The sequence below is a fragment of the Cottoperca gobio genome, chromosome 5 (assembly GCF_900634415.1).
Source record: "Cottoperca gobio chromosome 5, fCotGob3.1, whole genome shotgun sequence".
Classification (NCBI taxonomy): Eukaryota; Metazoa; Chordata; class Actinopteri; order Perciformes; family Bovichtidae; genus Cottoperca; species Cottoperca gobio.
Genome location: NC_041359.1, coordinates 6,611,756 through 6,626,907, shown reverse-complemented (window position 1 = coordinate 6,626,907; position 15,152 = coordinate 6,611,756). Strand labels below are relative to the sequence as shown.

General features: G+C 39.8%; 2 protein-coding genes across 2 annotated transcripts; one reads left to right on the top strand and one right to left on the bottom strand.

Annotated features, from left to right (window-relative positions):
• Positions 1 to 15: 15 nt before the first annotated feature.
• traip (TRAF-interacting protein) lies at positions 16 to 6,902 on the bottom strand. Its single transcript, XM_029432278.1, has 16 exons — positions 6,782 to 6,902; positions 6,295 to 6,409; positions 6,145 to 6,202; positions 5,972 to 6,058; positions 5,779 to 5,818; positions 5,571 to 5,698; positions 5,380 to 5,474; positions 4,013 to 4,126; positions 3,836 to 3,923; positions 2,635 to 2,724; positions 2,461 to 2,549; positions 2,221 to 2,373; positions 2,035 to 2,080; positions 1,850 to 1,954; positions 1,702 to 1,752; positions 16 to 666 (listed from the first exon to the last, which is right to left on the bottom strand). Exons 2-16 carry the CDS (start codon positions 6,390 to 6,392, stop codon positions 559 to 561), a joined length of 1,350 nt encoding a protein of 449 aa, XP_029288138.1. The 5' UTR covers positions 6,393 to 6,409; positions 6,782 to 6,902; the 3' UTR covers positions 16 to 558.
• Positions 6,903 to 7,400: 498 nt separating this feature from the next.
• mon1a (MON1 secretory trafficking family member A) lies at positions 7,401 to 14,496 on the top strand. Its single transcript, XM_029432790.1, has 6 exons — positions 7,401 to 7,550; positions 7,959 to 8,110; positions 9,617 to 10,000; positions 10,708 to 11,473; positions 11,606 to 11,753; positions 13,421 to 14,496. The coding sequence occupies exons 2-6, from the start codon at positions 7,987 to 7,989 to the stop codon at positions 13,559 to 13,561; spliced, it is 1,563 nt and encodes a 520-aa protein (XP_029288650.1). The 5' UTR covers positions 7,401 to 7,550; positions 7,959 to 7,986; the 3' UTR covers positions 13,562 to 14,496.
• Positions 14,497 to 15,152: the final 656 nt, after the last annotated feature.

The following is a 15,152-nucleotide window of genomic DNA, read 5'->3' as shown; positions in this document are numbered from 1 at the left end:
GACCACACACAAAGCTTAATAAAAAAAAATATTGTTTATTATGCGAGTTTGTTTACATCTGACAAGACCAGTAAAACAAAAAAATACTCAAGTATGTGCACATGTTGGTGTTATAAATAAGTGCGAAAACTAACTGATTATTTTTCGGAGAACAGATGCATCGTCATCGTCATTGCATGTGTCATTAATGATCACATTAATGACACAATACACAGCACAGTCTTGTGGTCCTCAAATAATACGGCTCGCCTTACACACAGACAGACAGCGACATAAAAACGAAAAAGAAAAGTCTCCACAGACGAGTTCGTCACCACAAAATAAAACGTACGGCAGGTTTGTTGATGGCGACAAAAGTTCAGCATCTTTTTTCCAGTGTCTGTCCAGTGGGTCCGTTACTACTTTTAAATAAAGTTCAATGAGAGAGTCCTGTTTGGTGCCGAGTGGCAGAACCGCTGCCAGGCTGGTTCTGAGTGCCAGAGCAGCACAAACATGCGACATCACACAGCAGCAGCATCCTGACCTTAGACTCCACATCCGGGAAAGTGAGGTCATCGTTTACTCTAGGAAGCCGTCCAGAGTCAGGCAAGTGGAAATCTTGGGTTGAGGCCTGGTCACCTTTTTCCTTTTAGCTTTCACCAGCGGGCGAATCTCTGATAAAGGAGACTGAGTGGAGTGGTTGGTTAAGGAATGATGCAGTTTAACCATTCACCGTTATTTCATGACGATTCACTTAAAAATGTCTCAAACTAATATTTGTTTCAAGCTGCTTTTATTTATTTATTTGCAAATTGAGTCTTCCTTAGCTGCTTCTTATTCAAGATCTCCTTTTGCTCAAATAACAGTTGAGCAACCTTCGCAGCTGGCAGAATTTCCCCTATGCTCTGCTCGTCTATGCTGAAAAGAAAAACCAAATGTTGAAGCTGGTGAAACGATGTTGCTGGGGGGATGTGTAAGTGACACTTGATCCCTGACCTGTCAGATCCCCAACGTGAGCCGGGTTAGCTTGCTCTTTATTTCTCTGATAATGTGAAAGAGATTTGGAAAAGGACAGTTGGTTGCTGACATATTTTAAAGATGAAGAATGAATTATCATTAGCCAGAAAAGATAAAGGCTAAAGTTCCTTTGTTTATATTATCTCTGTGAGGCTATGTGTCGCCTCGAATAAAGTTTCAATGTTATTTTTTTGGATACACAACGTGTAACATCCAACAGAGAAAGCCCAAGTCCTTGCCGTCGGCTTCTTGAAGCAAATAGTGAATCTAATACACACCGCGGGATCCGGCTAAACAGAACCGCACAGCTGGCGCCACATGTTTCTTTTTGTCAAGCGCCTACAAAATAGCAACAGTAAACATGGGGGGCGGGACTTTGGATCAGGGGAATAAAACCCAACATTAACATATTGTCACTTCAAGTCATGTTCACGTCCAGCTCACAAATGTAGTTAAAGACCAATGTTCAAACTCTGGTTTGATCTCCACCAACACCTGAGGGAAATATCTGGCTATGTTCACTCGCTAGTCGATCCAACGGTGTGTCTGCTAAGCTGAACCCTTTTTAAACAGCAGGTTTATCAGAGCCAGTCCAGACTCAGCCAATATGACTAGTCAACCCCAAACTGGTAAACAGCTCTACCGTCAAGTGAAGAAACGCTTGTTTGACACATAAATTCCACACGACAGAAAACAAAAGGATACAGGTTGGATGAATTTAGTACGTCCTCCTAAACCGTCATAACCACTTCTCATCTGAAACAAGAAAAATGTGCTTTTATCAAACCACTAAAACAAAAATGACACATTTAAACATTTCCACCTGAAGTGCAGGAGGTTGTGTTGTACGTACAACTCCAGGCTTCCTCTGAGGGTCCAACATGCTACCGAAAATCTTCTTTCTGAAGAGGAGGGAGTTCCTGAAAAAAGGATCCATGGATCCACCCTCATCTCGAGCCTGAGGCAAGAAACAAATAGTGTGAGACACGTGCAACTAATTTGAAAATGGACCTTGTTGAGTGACATTTACAAAGCTACCTTGCTTAGAGATGAACTTTTCTCACTGTGTTTGGACACAGGTGACCTGAAAAATAGAGCATTTTGCATAAAACTTTTTACTTCATTCTTTAATATATTTCAAAACACTATATTATGAACTCATGGCTGATCAGCTTCCACAACCACCTTAGAACAGATCAACACAATGAGCTACGGTAAACTTACACCGAAGGATCAAGCCGCATCTTCTTGGCTTGGAACTTCGGTTTCTTGACCATGTCATCTGGCGTAGTGACGTCATAAGTCATGTTGAGGTCAATGTCCTCGCTATCTGCGGGGTTGTGGAGGCACGGCTGCTTCAGCTGCATTGGGGCCGGGCTGCAGAGATGGGCACAGAAACCTCATCGGTAAATCACAAAAAGTCAAAGTGAGTGGAGATTTCAGTCCAGAGGCTGGGCGACACACCTTTCAAAGACGAGCCGACTCAGGGCTTCGTTTGTCCGCGTCGGGGTGCTCAGAGTCCTCTGAAGAAACTCCACCTTCTTCTTCAGACTCTGTGGACAGACATACATGCAGGAATCACAACTACGTCAATCTCTGGTAGTGAAAGTAAAAACTGATATGGTGGATTTTCCTTACAGAGATCTCTTTGTCAGCGTTGGCCAGATCGTTCTGCAGAGACTTCATGTCCTCTTTGGTCTGATTCACCTCCATTATGGCTTTGTGTAACTAAAATGACACAAAAAAACCCACTTTGATTTAGAGATTCAAGGCTTGGACCCAATAGTTTGAATCTTCATTCATAACACTGATATTTGAATTCCAATTGAACATTGGAGTGCTGCGCAGCTGAGACTTCAGTGGAGAAAGTAGGATTGTATCTGACTTGTGTGAAACATTTCCAATAACTCCAGAGTGTTGTGAAGTCCAAAAGTCAAAATCTATTGAAAAACGATAGATGTAATCGTTTCCAAATTTCATTACATGTTTTTATCGAACTAAATATTCTGCTTCAATCTACATGTATTGCCGTTTAGCCTTTCAACACCATTTCAGTGTGGTCAAAAAACCTGTATGAAACGGGAAGTCTAACAGCAATCTAATGAAACTGACTAATTATATTCATATATATATATATATATATATATATATATATGAATATATATATATATATATATATATATATGAATATGAATATGAATATATATGAATATATATATTCATATATATATATGAATATATATATTCATATATATATATATATGAATATATATATATATGTGTATATATATTCATATATATATATTCATATATATATATTCATATATATACACATATATATATATTCATATATATACATATATATATATATATATATATATATATATATTCATATATATATTCATATATATATTCATATATATATATTCATATATATATATATATATATATTCATATATATTCATATATATATTCATATTCATATATATATATATTCATATATATATATATGAATATATATATATATGAATATATATATTCATATTCATATATATTCATATTCATATATATATATATAGATAGATAGATAGATAGAGAGGTAGAGAGGTAGATATATATACACACACACACACAGATATATATATATATATTCTTTAAAGAAAGTTGATTTAATAAAAAAAAGACTAACTCATGTAATCTGATGAATCACATTATTCAAATAGAGGATTTCTATTTATTTATTAGGATGATGATGTCATAACATATGACGACAAACATTTAACGATCAATATAACATTTAAATGTAAAACAAAAAAAGCCATTACTAACATAAAGTTACCTTATTGTTTGAGGAGAGCACTTCTCTCTTCAGCTTCTCACACATGTCATTTGAAGACTTCAGACTTCCTTTTAGATTATCGTACTCTCTAAAAAGGATGAAGAGATAAATGCACAGTGAGTGACGACAGGGAAAAAAAGGTCCGTCACACTGGTCAGCAGCTCTTGGGCTTCTTACTTTTTGAGCGAGATGCAGTAGATGGACAGCTGCTCTACTGCAGCCTGGCTGACTCCCATATCTGTGATCATAGACTCCACCTCTGACCTCTGACCCTGCAACAACACGTCCAGGCTGCGGCCAACACAGCAGAATTAGTGCACAGTATCAGTATGACTTTGTTTTATTACAATAAAAGAAGACAGTACTATGTAGAGATGTTCATACATTATCAATATAGTCATACCAGACTAAATAATAAGAATTCTTAATTATCATTATTATGTAATAGGAAAATACAGGTTATACTGATTATAATACTGAGTGTAATACTGAGTGTAAAGCACAGCAGGGGACTGCTCTTCTAAAGAACAGTTCCTCAGCCATGTCTGATAGCGGAGTCGATTGAATTAGCACGTCTGGGACCTGAGCTGATTGCTTACATCTGTGTTTGCTGTGAACCCCCCTGTTGTAGAACAAAGGAAAACTGACCTGGAAGCTCTTCATGGCTTCCTGTCTTTAGAATGGGTATAAATACGGAGGCTGGGAGAGTTGCACAGCAGACCTTACAAACCTGTATTTGTGAGTTTTATTGATCATCCTTTGTATGAAATAAAACTTGGCTTCTTCTTATAAGAATATTGATCAAGACTTTTATTTGATTTGAATCCTGACTTTGTGCCGTTATTAACAATATTCTTCTAACATTATGTAACCAGGAATAGTTTGAGTATTTTAAAATGGGGTTATATGAGGTGTACGTGCACGCTATAATTAGAATATTTTCACAGCTTTACCTTGCCGTGAGACAGCACTTTCAGACGGGGAGCCTTTATCTAAGCTCTCTTCAGAGCCACCAAACTGCTTTGTAAAACAAACCTGTAATATTATGCCGCAGAACACGGGGGTTGCTGGTCTACCGTTAGTTTGTTTGTTTGTATTTTTGTGTGACTTTGGTAGATCTGAGCTAACCACAAATACACAGACTGAGGCAGCGGAAAACCAGCAACTCCTGTGTTAAAATATTGTTTTTGTCAAAAGGAGTGGCTTTAAAAAGAGCATAGAAGAATATAACGGCTTTAGCTCCCAGTCGGAAACGGCAAGGTAAGCGGTGAAAACATTCTAAATATAGCATACACTTAAACTGATTTTTTTAGGGCACCCGTCCGCAGCAGAACATTGCTCAGCTTCAGTGCCGGCCCTCCTGTCCGTTTCTTCAAACTGAAGGTGTGTCGACCGCCGTCTACTTTTACACTCGATAGAATAGTCAATATCGTGTCTAATAAAGTGTAACCAAGAAGACCAACTTTTGGTCCGACAGAGTGGGAAATTTGTCTTGGGCTTTTCACTCTACCTAGATAGGGCAGTACTTGTGTGACTGCAGATACCTTTCAAAGGTTTTCATTCTGGTCCGAAGTCTCCGAGTTTCCTCCTTAGCAGCCTGAGTTTCATTATGTTGTGTCTCCAGGTATGTCATCTGCTTCTGTGACAAAAAAGCATACAAATAAACAAAAAAGGCATTGCTGAGACAATCCCTTTCAGTGTAGAAAATTGGGTTAAACAATAGAGAACAACTTACTCTGAGGGCAGAACAGAGCATCTCCTTCTCCATAATCTCTTTCCGTACACTGTCCAGGTCTCTCTTCTGCTTGTCCACAGTGTCTTTCAAACTGTCCAAAACATTCTGTCTGTCCCGCCAGTCTCGCTCTACAAATTGATCAGACGGATTATGAGCTACCGCTCTCAACAATCCAGCATCCCGATCACAACATAGTCAGGTTTCTTACCTTTAGAGCTTAAAAGCACCTTCATTCGACCAAGCTCATTCTAAATAAAGTCAAAAGCAAAAATAAAATATGACTAAATCAAATCAAATAATGACAAGAAAGACGATCAAGTAAAAAATTCTCGCAAACAATTTATCTGTAAAAACCTCAAACCCAACACTGATATATTGTGTAGATGGAACATGGTTGGTACCTGCAAGCTTTCAGGGTCCACTGTGCCGCGCTCCTCCTCTCCACCAATGTCAAAGTACAGCTTATTGATGATGTGTCTGGTGCTGACCTACAGACAGAGCAACACAGGATTTAAGTTGGTTGTTTTCAATCTGTGTTATTGGCTTTTCGGTGGTGTTTGGAGATGTACTGTACCTGTTTTCTACACTGTGGACAGGTTTTTGTGGGGGCTGTCTGAAACCACTGGAGAAGACTGAGGGGAGAGGGGGAAAGGAAACAATTAGACATTTATAACATGACAGAAATGTGAGTGCTGAAGATTTGACTTTCTATGTATAAGGTTACCAATCATAGTGGAAGGTGTGTCCGCAGTGGATGGCAGCAACATCTCTGGAGTGATCGAAGAAGTCGGAGCAAATTGTGCAATAAGCTCGGATTGGCATCTTGCTGTCACAGGGATCTGTTATGAACAGTAACGTTATAGCAAACCGTATTACTTGACTTACAAACAGTGTCTGCTCTCCATAAGCATAACCGTTTTCGCGTGTGCAAAAATTGCTTGACTAGAGCTGTAATGTTAATGTTAGCAGTAAGCATCTAACATGAACACGTTACTGGCCCTGCACTCGTCAACATTGTGCCATGCTAACGCTAGTTAGCTTTGGTAAACGTTGGCTGCCTTATCAACAGTTGCCATGCTTACAAAACAAAGCCGTTTAATTACTGAGTCATCCTTCTTAAAGGAATTAAGCATCCCTAATCTTGTGAGGAATATGACATTATAGTGGAGTTAAACTGACACACACACACACAGAACTCGTCTTTAGCTTACACAAACACAATGGCTGTTCCGTTTCCCCGCTGTACGTTCAAACACAAGTTCCGCCCCATACGCTGCATTCAAGTGTTGCTCGTATACTTGGCCACCATTTGTCAATTCAATTGAGTAATTCTAACAATGTTTTTGTTTAAAACAATTACCGTACGAGATAATGTAATACAATTAAGTGTGTAAAAGGTGAAAACTAAGCTTTTATTTAAAACTAATGATCAGCGAGGCTAAAATGTATTAGGGCCGAACACATTCACAAACTACCTCTCTTCTGCTATATTCTATTTAGTTTCCGTCCCTATATCTTACACATGCACACACACTGTGAAGGGATAAGTGAAAAGGTAATATTGATATTTACTTGTTTTTACACCAAGGTACTATTTTAGCAAGCATAGTTGTTTTATATCCTAAGTGCTGAGAATGCACCATTAAAATCAGGAACTAAACTACATTACAGAAAAACACAACATAATGCAATATTCTCTTTATACATCAATGGATTGATTCACGAATATTTCTAAATTAATGTTTGTTTTATTCGACTCAAATCGGCCTGTTTACTGCTCCAAAGCAATTCTCTAGAAGAGAACTTCATATCCCACAATTCCTACTTCCGTAACCTAACGTTAATTGTTAGCAGGGCATGTTGACGAGCAAGAAGTACTTCTGTCTTGTCGCTGCTTGTTAGCTACTGTTAGTTGCAGTAAATGTGATAGTCGAGTTGTGGAGCACAACGATCAAATGCAGACAGCACCGGGAATGAAAGGTAATAATTTGGAAGTAATTAAACGAGTTATGAGAGCTGTTTGTTAGAATGAAGGCGCTGACAAGCAGAACCAGCTAGCTGGAGAAACTCTGCTAAAGTTAGCTAGCCTTTGAAGTTCTTCGTAAGCATTCCCGAAGGAGTGTAAACACGAAAGAAAACAAGAGTCTCTTATTTTGTCTTCAAATTTAGCATTACACTTGTGGTTGCTTGAAATATTAGCAATAAGAGTGAAACGTGGCTTTAGTATCTCATAAAATAAAAAAGGGTTAAAGTCAGGCTATAACATTTCAATGACTCGCGCACAGGTCAATAATAGCACATCATAACCAGCTTGAGCTTCAACCATAGTCTCATACACAAAGCAGTTGACCTTTGGTCTTATAGCTCACTGTCTATATGTCCTGTCAGGTGTGTGTCCCTGCCATAAGTAGCAGTGATGGATGAAGAACCCCAAAGGGCGACTGTGTCATGGGAGAATGGGACCCTGGCTCCCGTGGACCGCCTTCGCTCTGAGCGGGCGGACAGCCCCACACCAGGTCTGGTGGAGGGAACTGAACCTGGTAAGGCTGAACCATATTCAGCACTTTTTGCAAAATTGTCAGAAGGCAGTCACACAGAACCACAGTGTAATTTCTGTTCCATATAAATCTTGATAATCTGAACCATGACCAAAGTGGTCATGTCTGAAATAATGTTTGTGAGCTCCCACTTGCATGCTCTCTACACTGCCTTTAGTTATAGCAACAATTAATTCCCAGCAATCAGCAACTATCAATGGGATTTTTATTATTATTTGTTCTCCCATGCTTATTAAAAAAACTGAAGGTCTGTCTGGACATATTTAGTCTTGGGTAAGTTGATATTTACTAAATGAATAGATACATGCAATTGTATTGAATTATTATTCCAAATGGTAAAAATATGATCACAATAATGTGTTTTGTAATCTCCATGACACTGTTGGCTGTTTGAGGGGAATACTCTTTTTTTTGGGGGATTTTTATTTTGGCGTTTGCCTTTATTTGACACAGGACAGTGTAGCAATGAAGGAGAGAGAGACAGAAGGGTATGACATGCAACAAAGGTCCCAAGGGCAAATGGTACCTGGGCCAGGACATTGTGGTTATATGGCATGCACGGTAACTACTCGACTACCAAGTCACTCTGAGAGTGCTCTTGTAATAAACTTGACAAGAAGCGCCTGAATGCGTCATTCGTTTTGGGCTCTGTGACACGAGACTGTTATATCAGTAATTATCTCTCTAATTTTATGTGGCAAAAAACCTTAGAAACACCTCACCATACAGACAGTTGTAATAAAGAAACCCTGCCATATCCTCTCCCAAGAACTGTAATAATTCAGACAAATCCTCCTGACGGACGTCTGTAAATAAAGTGTCATTGTGAAAGCGGCAGTAGTACTGGTATGTGACATCCAGCTTGAACAACTCTGACAGGAGACATTTCCACTTTCCCGGGATTAGCTGTACTGAGTCTTGACATAAACATGACATTTTTTTGCGGTGGTATGTAGTGACTCATTGTCAGACTACTCTTCTCCTACTTTATTTCTCTAAATCAAATAAGCTGTTTATTAATTTCTCTTACCGTGGCTGAAGAGCATAGCCTTAAGGCTATTGTCACTAATAAAATATGAATTAATAAAACATCCACAACAGACTGTGGCTAATATCAGTTAGTGTTCAACTTCATGTGGGGAGTTTTTATTGTTAGTAAGAGAATAAACCGACAGGGCATACCATAAGCATTCTCTGTATCTTTTTCCTGCTTTTTCATCCACTTTTTTTGGCCAACTTTAGCCCGATTGGTTCCCATAGAAAATGCTCTGCAGATGTGGGGAAGCTCACCATAACACTTCCGATAAACTCTAAATCTGACCTTTAGGTCGTAGTTTGTTTTTCGAACAATGCGAAGACGACACAGTGGATGAGAGAGTCCTGAATGGGCCTCGGGCAGCAGATGCAAAACTACAAATAACAGGGCTTTATTGTTTTATAGGCTTACTTATATATTCCTGACAATCATTTACCCCTACATTAACACAGGTGCTGGTCAGGAGAGTGCGATGTTCGTCCATGCTCAGTCTTTTGAGGATCTGACTGCTCAGGCTGAGGAGGAAGTTCAGAGGGAGGCCGAACTGGACAAATCAGGAGAGTGTGCAGAGGAACTCAAGGTGCTGGTGGGAGAGAAAACCATAGAGGAGCAACTCAGCAACGACATTACATCAGAGAGTAGGACTAAGGAGGAAGACGTGACCAGCGAGGCGTGGAGGAGCCACCGAAAGCACGTGTTTGTGCTGAGCGAGGCTGGAAAGCCAATCTACACCCGCTACGGCACGGAGGAGGCTCTGTCCAGCACCATGGGGGTGATGATGGCCCTCGTGTCCTTCGTTGAGGCCGAGAAGAACATCATTCGTTCCATCCATGCAGGTCAGAATATACTTTGGTTGTATGATATTTGTGCTGCGCAATATCAATATATCGATATCATGATATGAGACAAGATATCGTGTTAGATTCTGGACATTGTAATATGGTGGAAGTGTTTTCCTGTTTTTCAAGGCAGTATTTCAGTAAACGCATTTTCTGAACTTACCAGACGGTTTTATTTTTTTTCCTTTACCGATCAGACAGAGGGCGTTTTGAGCGTCTCGTGTTTTCTTTGCTCTGTTCAGCTTTACGTTTCTGTTCTAGGGCGCCTAGAACACCTTGAGTTGAAAAAACTTCAACCATTAGCAGCCAGCGTCATTAACATCTTTTTTTCTATTGTCCAATCAGTATAATTGAGAGGCGGGCCTTCTGTGGTGACTGTTGAAGTAAAGCGCGGTGGCGCTTCCGCGTAGTTTGGCTCCTCCGCTCTCCCCATAGGAAAACAATGGCGCAGCCAGCGCAGAGCGGTTTTTAGCACTGATCATGTGAAAGAAGCTTTAGTCTTTATATCCACATTACTGATGATTATTTATCAAAAAGCTCCTTGTGTCAACCCTACAATATCGTCGCAATATCCATATCAAGATATTTGACTCCAAATCGCTCAGCCCTGTAAGATGGTTCGTAAGTTAAAATACATGGGTGAAAAGTGCATTTTATGAACTATGTTGAATGCATGTAAACTCTGTAAACATTTTGTGTGTCAGATGGCTGTAAAGTGGTTTTCCTCTCGAAGAGCCCTCTGGTCCTGGTAGGTGTGTCTCGGACCTGTCAGACCGACAAGGAGCTGCTGCGGGAGCTGCTGTACATCTACTACCAGATCGTCAGCCTGCTCACCCTCACCCAGCTCAACCACATCTTCCAGCACAAGCAGAATTATGACCTGCGCCGCCTGCTGGCCGGCTCCGAGTACCTCACCGACAACCTGCTGCATCGGCTGGACCGAGATCCCGGCCTGCTGCTCAGCGCCGTCACCTGCCTGCCTCTGGCAAGCTCCGCCAGAGATATGGTCTCTTCCAGCCTGCAGGCCGCCAAATCCAAGAACTTGGTGTTCTCCATCCTGCTGGCGGGGGACCGCCTGGTCTCTCTGCTGAGGAAAAAGGACCAGTTCCTGCACCACATAGACTTGCACCTGGTTTTCAACCTGGTCGGCTCTTCCTCGTCCTTTCGGGAGGGCGAAGGCTGGACGCCAATATGTCTGCCAAAGTTCAACACTGCAGGGTTTTTCCACGCTCACATCTCTTACCTGGAGCCTGCCTCCGAGCTCTGCCTCATCCTGGTCTCCACCGACCGCGAGGACTTTTTTAACATGTCCGACTGCAAGAAACGGTTCCTGGAGAGGCTGAGCAAGCGCAGCGCCTACCAGGCCCTGAAAGAGGCTCTTAAATGTCCCAGCTATTCTGTGGAGCAGGTCGGCATCCCGGAGCTCAGGCACTTCCTGTACAAATCAAAGAGCTCAGGGTTATACACCAGGTGGGCAGGATGTCTTCTAAAACGTTGAATTTATGTCACAAACATGCAAAAACCTTCACAAGTCATGTCATTTTTTTCCTTTTAATTCTTGGCATCCCTCTCACAAGATAATCTTTATTTATTTTCCTCCAGTCCAGAGTTCCCTGACGTGTACCAGTCTGATGAAGAGCAGGAAAGGCTGATGGGACTGTACCAAGACCTTCACAGCAGCCTGCATCATCCAACCAGACCGCTCCGCTCCTTCTACCGCTGTGGTGAAACTGAAAACCTGCTGGCATGGGTAAGCCTGGCATTGTGAGATTAGATGCTTATAGTCTTTAACAGTATTTCACAATTGCTGAGTTTCAGTTTCAAACTAAATTAGGAACTGTATCACGCACTAAGTTTACCAGAGCATCACAACATTGCGTAAGTTTGTCACTGTATTTGAATCATTGTTGCGTTACAAAAATTATAAAGAAAATGTCAAAGAGCAACTACTTCTCATCCAAACTGTCTGCTGAATTATTGTCTGTCTGACTGACTGACTGACTGTATAACTGTATGACTGTCTGTATAACTGACTGACTGACTGTATAACTGACTGACTGTCTGTATAACTGACTGACTGTCTGTATAACTGACTGACTGTCTGTATAACTGTCTGGCTGACTGTATAACTGACTGTCTGTATAACTGTCTGACTGTCTGTATAACTGACTGTCTGGCTGACTGTATAACTGACTGTCTGGCTGACTGTATAACTGACTGACTGACTGTATAACTGACTGTCTGTATAACTGACTGTCTGTATAACTGACTGTCTGGCTGACTGTATAACTGACTGTCTGACTGTATGACTGACTGACTGACTGTATAACTGACTGACTGACTGTATAACTGACTGACTGTATAACTGACTGACTGACTGTATAACTGACTGACTGACTGTATAACTGACTGTCTGTATAACTGACTGTCTGTATAACTAACTGTCTGTATAACTGACTGACTGACTGTATAACTGACTGACTGTATAACTGACTGACTGTATAACTGACTGTCTGTATAACTAACTGTCTGTATAACTGACTGACTGACTGGCTGACTGTATAACTGACTGTCTGTCTGACTGACTGTCTGTATGACTGACTGTCTGTATAACTGACTGTCTGTATAACTGACTGACTGTCTGTATAACTGACTGACTGTCTGTATGACTGACTGACTGTCTGTATGACTGACTGACTGTCTGTATAACTGACTGACTGTCTGTATAACTGACTGTCTGTATAACTGACTGACTGACTGACTGTATAACTGACTGACTGACTGTATAACTGACTGACTGTCTGTATAACTGACTGACTGTCTGTATAACTGACTGACTGTCTGTATAACTGACTGACTGTCTGTATAACTGACTGTCTGTATAACTGACTGACTGTCTGTATAACTGACTGACTGTCTGTATAACTGACTGTCTGTATAACTGACTGACTGTATAACTGACTGACTGTATAACTGACTGTCTGTATAACTGACTGACTGTCTGTATAACTGCCGGGTCAAAAATGACCCTAAGACAATCTTTGTACCCTGGTGGTGAAATTATAAACAAAAACAATGTTGGACTCACTTTAGGAAAAGTCATCAAATTTCAAGTTGAAAAAGGTCGTTAGGGTCATTTCTATAATTTTTTATAGTCTTGAAACTTTGAGGAATAATGCAATCTCAGCTTTTATCTTTTTACCGGTTTCTTTTCTTTAATAAGTATGAATATTAATACTTAATAGGGGCGGTATCCTCTTAAGCCTTTTTTTCCCCCTTAGATTCTTCCTGTCTTTTTATTTATGTGCAAATAAATAACACTGAAATAAAATTAATTAACAAGTGAGGTTTTTTTTTTGCGTTTTACATATCAAACTGATCCAAAGCAATCGTCCTGCTCTACCTCCTCTCCTGCAGGTGACGAGTGGCTTCGAGCTCTACCTCTGCTTCAGTCCGCTGGGGACCAAGGCCATGGCTGTCTCTGCAGTCACCAAACTGCTGAAGTGGATCAGGAAGGAGGAGGATCGCCTCTTCATCCTGAGTCCTCTCACATACTGAGCCCCTCGCTGCCGGCTGACCACCTGAAACTAAAAAAGCATCACCTTGAACATGGACGGCTCGGTGCTGACGACAACATGATGCAGTTCAGTGTTTACGAATGATTGTCAGAGCTATGCTTTCCCCCTTGCTTCTGGGTTCCTCTGGTCTAATTCACAGATTTGTGATGATTGTGCAATGAACGTAAGTTAAAGCTGTATTTTATTGGGCTTGATTTCTTTCTTTTTTTACTTAAGATTTGAATAACAACAGATGAAAGCGGCATCAACGATGACACAATAACATGAACGCAGTTGTTTGTAAGCTTTTGAAGTTGTTTCATAAATGATTGTTTTACTGTAAAAGACGTATTATGCCTCTAAGAATATCAAAGATGCGGTCTTTGTTTTATAAATGCTCAGTTCCTAAAAATCAAGAATAACATTTGAATTAAAAAAACTGGAATTTCCTGTGGACCTGCAGGAGGATGTGATCTCTTGTTATAAGGCATACGGTCAAAATATGCGTTAACCACATTCCTGTTTTATCTTTACATTTTACCTCGATGCACTTTCTTTATGCAAAAGGACTCTGCAGAGAAACGTGTTCATGAGTCTGTAACCTTTTTACTACTGTCATTTGTTAATGTGGATGTAAAGGAATCTAAATTTCAGTCCATTAATCTTCCAGTGACTATTAGAATATTCCTCAATTTACCATAATATGCATATTAATTAAGAAAAGTATTGTATGAAATGTTATCTGCTTGTGTCAATCATAAAGGTTCACTGTATTTCATGCTTTGCTTTTAAGGAATCCAACGGTGCCACACTTGCCTCCACTAATCATGTCTTAACTAATTGTCATTGTGCAAAGCCAATATGAGGTTGCTGCACAGTTCCAGAATTGTTCAATATAAATAATAAAGACAGATTATGTGTCTTGCTTGACTGTAACCTTGGTGTTTTCTTACTTTTATTATCTTGCATGCTGGTCCGTGGTGAAGAAGTGCTCATATCTAAGTAAAAGTAGCAATATTGCTCTGTAAAAAGACTATGTTACAAGTAAAAGAATTTCACAATTTCTTTCAAAAAGTACAAAGGCATTAATAGCTAAATGTATTAAAAGTACTTGTTGGGCAGAATGGTCCCTTTTGGTTATTTGATCTATCATATTATTTGAATATTATTACTGATGCTTTCGTGTAAGCAGCATTTTTGTGTTACAGCTGGTGGAGGTGGAGCACATTTAACTAACTTATGTTGGATTTCTTTTTTACATACTTTATTTCATCATCTTCCAGACTTCAAAGTCCATTGCACATGTTTGTACTTTTTGCACAACTTAAATTAATAGAAAGTAAATAAGAAACAAAACTGAACCAAACAAAAAAAGAAATACTGCTTCATAGTTTATTCTGTAGCAATTAATTATATAAATTGATTATTTGTTTTATATGTAAAATCCTAATCTGTTAAGTAACTCCAGCTGTCAGATACATGTAGCATACAATTTAAATACTCGTGTAAAGTAAAAGTATCTGAACATTTTACTTTTTTCCACCACTGCAAGTAAGAACCCTACTTTAGTCCCAGTATAATAATACAATTAT

Bases quoted from the DNA above. Each gene is read 5' to 3' on its own strand.
- traip (XM_029432278.1), bottom strand. From the start codon at position 6,392: ATGCCAATCCGAGCTTATTGCACAATTTGCTCCGACTTCTTCGATCAC. The intron at 2,081-2,220 runs GTAAGTTTACCG...TCTATTTTTCAG, and splicing joins ATGCGGCTTGATCCTTCGGT to GTCACCTGTGTCCAAACACA. The intron at 667-1,701 runs GTATCCTTTTGT...CACTCCACTCAG, and splicing joins GTACTAAATTCATCCAACCT to TCTCCTTTATCAGAGATTCG.
- mon1a (XM_029432790.1), top strand. From the start codon at position 7,987: ATGGATGAAGAACCCCAAAGGGCGACTGTGTCATGGGAGAATGGGACC. The intron at 8,111-9,616 runs GTAAGGCTGAAC...ACATTAACACAG, and splicing joins GGTGGAGGGAACTGAACCTG to GTGCTGGTCAGGAGAGTGCG. The intron at 10,001-10,707 runs GTCAGAATATAC...TTTGTGTGTCAG, and splicing joins CATTCGTTCCATCCATGCAG to ATGGCTGTAAAGTGGTTTTC.